Source organism: Sinocyclocheilus rhinocerous, unplaced genomic scaffold (genome assembly GCF_001515625.1).
Source record: "Sinocyclocheilus rhinocerous isolate Xijiao unplaced genomic scaffold, SAMN03320098_v1.1 scaffold1303, whole genome shotgun sequence".
NCBI lineage: Eukaryota > Metazoa > Chordata > Actinopteri > Cypriniformes > Cyprinidae > Sinocyclocheilus > Sinocyclocheilus rhinocerous.
The window spans coordinates 722,962-726,895 of NW_015625581.1; the positions used below are offsets into that span (position 1 = coordinate 722,962).

Below are 3,934 nucleotides of genomic sequence, written 5' to 3' on the forward strand. Positions count from 1 at the left end.
ATTCTTGTAGAATAATAAATTACGTGTGAGTGAGACTAAACTTTCAAGTGTGTTTCATTAATACAGCAAGCAACACAGAACGGGTCAGTGCCAACCCTCGAAACCCACGAGAGGCCGAGTTTGTTTTGCTTGCATGCTTCAGTAACAGTTCACAACAGTTTTGACAGAGTAAGAGACACTGGCCTCTGAACCTCTGCGGTCTGGCAATGATTTTACTCCAAATGATTGATGCAAGTCGCCTGTGTTGCCCTATAGTAGTGAGTGTGTCCTTTTTCCTGTTTGTCTTAGATGTTGTTGAAAGGGATAGTTCAACAAAAAATGAAAATTATGTTATTGATTACTCAATGGAAGGAAATGTTTTCAAAAAGTACATCAGTGCCTGATCGCCATACATTCATTGTGGCTTATGGTCTATATTAATCGTATGATAAATTTGTCTTAGAAACAGGCTAAAATGTAAGTTTTGTATGTGTTGTAGGTTTTAGTTGAAGGTGAACTACCCCTTGAAATCTGAAATATGTATGTAGTGTGTCAGCTGAAAGAAAACAAACAACAGTGCAGTAAAGTTTCTTAGCGAATATGCTGCTTTATTCAAAAGCTGAATGGTGAATTACCAAGGCGGCGCATGGTAACAATATCAGGATTGTGATCCCTGAGAGGACAACATTTGAACAAAGAATCCAGATACTGGAATATAAATTACAGCCATTAGCAAAATTCAGAGCATTAAAAAACATTTTAGAGGAATCATCAGAACAAGGCCTGATCCATAGGTGACCAAATGCATATAATATCTAAACAATTATGTACAAATACAATTGTTTTGAAATGGCACAGTACATAAATACTGCTTTAAAATAAAATATACAGGCTCACCCAATATGGGTCATTCCCATAGAGAAACTGCAACTCTGTTAGGATCACTGTTGATGCTCATGTAAAGCTCTCACTTAACATGTTTTGTATAGTTGGCATAGTGATGTCCAACTGTCAGCCGTGAAGGAATGGGGAAAACTGTGGCTCTAAGCCAGACCAGTCTGTGCAAAAGGGATCAGAGAACTCAGATCTGTGCTATAAACACATCTTAAACTTTAGCTGCCATCTGTTTTAACAATGTACATTGTGTTGGCAGTGGCCCTGGTGCCAATTCAAAAGAGTAAACAGCATTAAGCGATTGCTAGGAGATGCTTTACTTGAGCAACCAACAGGTATTTTAAACCAAGCTGTGCAACTCCCACTTCAGTACATCTTTGAGCAATTAAATTTTTTTTTAAAAATACAATAATAAATCATGCCAAAAATCTCATATATATCTGCCAAGATTGTGTGAATGCATTGGCATTAAATAATATAAAGATCTAAAAATGTGGGCACTTGATACATTTACACACAGCTTTAAGATATAACAGTTCAATCACCATAAAATGCCCATAGGATTTAGGGAGAAAAGTGCTCAGTCCTCATACACCACAGATTAAAATAACCTGACAGCATATTTGGAAAATTTGCCTATTGCCAGCACAAAATGTCATAAAAAACTGATAGCAATAATAATTATAATAACACTGACATCAAAGAAATCAATTTGCAAAAAAGTGGACCTTCATCTCATTAATTTTGTCCGGAGTCCTTTAGAACTAGACAAAGCACCCATGTTACTGATTTCCTCTGAATATTTTAAAGAACTCAATCATTAAATCAAACCTGAGGGAAAGAACATCCTGAACAGCATTTGGAGAGAATAAAATATAAAGTATGCGCTAATTTGCTAATTAGAATTTAAAACTAAGCATATAAAGCTGGCAAAAGGCTTGGGTATACTAGAAAGTTACATTCTATGAGAATTGCAAATGGGATACAAGCAACAGTAATCATATAAAGCACAGTTGATTGCCTGCCAAGCTTGGCGCTGAAAGCGTCCTTCTGAAAGCCAGGCCCTTCGTAATGTCTGAGTTGGACAGGAAGCTCAGGCACCAGGCAGGAAGGAACTGTTTAAAGGCGGGCCGCACAGCAGCCCAGTATAACCACGGAAGGCCATGCGCCACTGCAGAGTAAACGCAGCGCCACATGGCCCAATAACACACTGGTCCCTCATGCCTTTCAGATACCGAGGCAGTGAGGGACGAGGATACAACAGAGGAGCCGGTCACCTTAATAGGCAACCTGAGGAGGGCACCACGGAGTGTCTGGGTACAGCAGACAGTGCACTGACTTAAACCTGAGAGAGAATAAAAAATAGATGTTAGATTTGTACATGCACGCAAATGTAGATAAGAGCAAAATCCAAATGTGATCTAGAGTGTTGAGAACTTGTCTTACCTGGATGGGTCCTCCTCAACAGAGAAAGCCCCTTTCATGTTGATGATATTCCTCTTGTTTTCAAACATTCCATAACTCAGTGTAATCTAAATGAAATGATATGAAACACTGCATTAATACAACTATACTGCATTTTACAGAACTAAAAAGTGCCTGTATCAAGTTCCTCACCTGTTTGTGTACTTCTGATTTGGACACCTGTTGCAAGTTCTCCAAGTGTGAGTGGAACAAGCTGCTTCGGGTCAAAGGGACCCCAAGAACTGACTCGATGATGTAGCCGATGGTGCAGTCATCAGGAAGACGGATCTTCTCGGCAGTGTTCATGAAATGGCCACCACTGTCATAAAAATAGTAAAGTAAGTCAACATAAAACATCTTAAAACATTGAATATGCTCTTAGCCGCTGCATTAGGATAGTTGAGAGTTTTTTGCACCTTGCCCAGGGGCTCATCTTCAAAGCTAGCCCACGGCTGATACAGAAGCCTGCACCTCCCGTAGCGAACCAGAAATTGACAGGACTCTGCAATGGAGAAACAAAAGCATCAGTTTCTATTCATAACGCTCCTTTTAATCTTTACAACCAGTCTATATATATAAAAAAATGAGGATATTTTGGACCACCTACCATCTTGTTGTCCCCAAGTCTTTCCGTGGCCTCAATCGGCCTGTCCAAGCTGGGTTTCCCAATGTACATGTCCTGAATGTGAGGGTAGTTGGACAGCAACTTCACCAGTGTCTTCCCGTTCACATAGTTGTCATCATCCACATGACAGAACCACCTAAACCAGACAGAGATATCATTAGAACATCCAATATGGTTTGGTTTGACACTAAAACAAGTATTTACAACGTGACCGTAATCATGCAATGCTTACTTTTTTCCAGACTCTATGAACTTGTCATACTCAACAGCCATCTTGCAGGACAGAGCCTGGCGGCTGTGGGCAGCAGAGCAGTTGGTGTTGATAGCATGGCTTCCTGTGTGGACAAGAGGACAGATACTTTGTCAATGCTCACGTAATACTCCACTTATGTCTATCACTTGAGAAATGCCCATTATCTAAGAGGTCATGTGACTCTGCACGTGCCCTAATACCATCTTCCCCCAAGAGCCCAGCTCCCTTTAGCTAACCACAAGTTTTTAAGAGGATTAGAAGGCTGAGTCCAAACTATGTGCATATCAAAGTGGGAATGTCTTGTGACTTCTGCTTGAGGAAGCTGCACTCACCGATTTTCTTCTTCAGTTCTTCATCTTCGCCATCCGTGAAGATGTATGTCTGCGAAAACAAGACAAAGCCCGGTTAGCTCTATCAATGAAGTCACACAAGTTCTTCAATGAATCACTGCACTAGAGCAAAGACGAAACAGGAATTGGCGCGTTCCAAACTGGAATCATGTGTCTTGAAGAGCTATTTATTCCAAGCGGACTGATTAGGAACCATTGTCTGGGTTTTACGCCATGGAAAACTCAGCAAGTTAAACAAGCCAAACTCTACCCCCCAAAATAAAGGCCCCTTGTTCTTGGTGTCAATCTATCCATGGCAACTGCTCCACACCCCAAAGCATCCCAGGCCCAGAACAAAGCGGGGAGCAGATCACCCCACTTACCCCCACC

General features: G+C 41.0%; 1 protein-coding gene across 1 annotated transcript in view; it reads right to left on the minus strand.

Moving 5' to 3' along the window:
• Positions 1-561: 561 nt before the first annotated feature.
• lfng (LFNG O-fucosylpeptide 3-beta-N-acetylglucosaminyltransferase) overlaps positions 562-3,934 on the minus strand; it is an 8,619-nt gene continuing 5,246 nt past the window's right edge. The window contains exons 2-8 of the mRNA XM_016569595.1: positions 3,548-3,596; positions 3,195-3,297; positions 2,945-3,098; positions 2,754-2,839; positions 2,491-2,656; positions 2,320-2,405; positions 562-2,218 (exon numbers count right to left, since the gene is read on the minus strand). Coding sequence (XP_016425081.1) covers positions 2,152-2,218; positions 2,320-2,405; positions 2,491-2,656; positions 2,754-2,839; positions 2,945-3,098; positions 3,195-3,297; positions 3,548-3,596 — 711 coding nt within the window. The 3' untranslated portion in view covers positions 562-2,151. The remainder of the gene's footprint in view (positions 2,219-2,319; positions 2,406-2,490; positions 2,657-2,753; positions 2,840-2,944; positions 3,099-3,194; positions 3,298-3,547; positions 3,597-3,934) is intronic.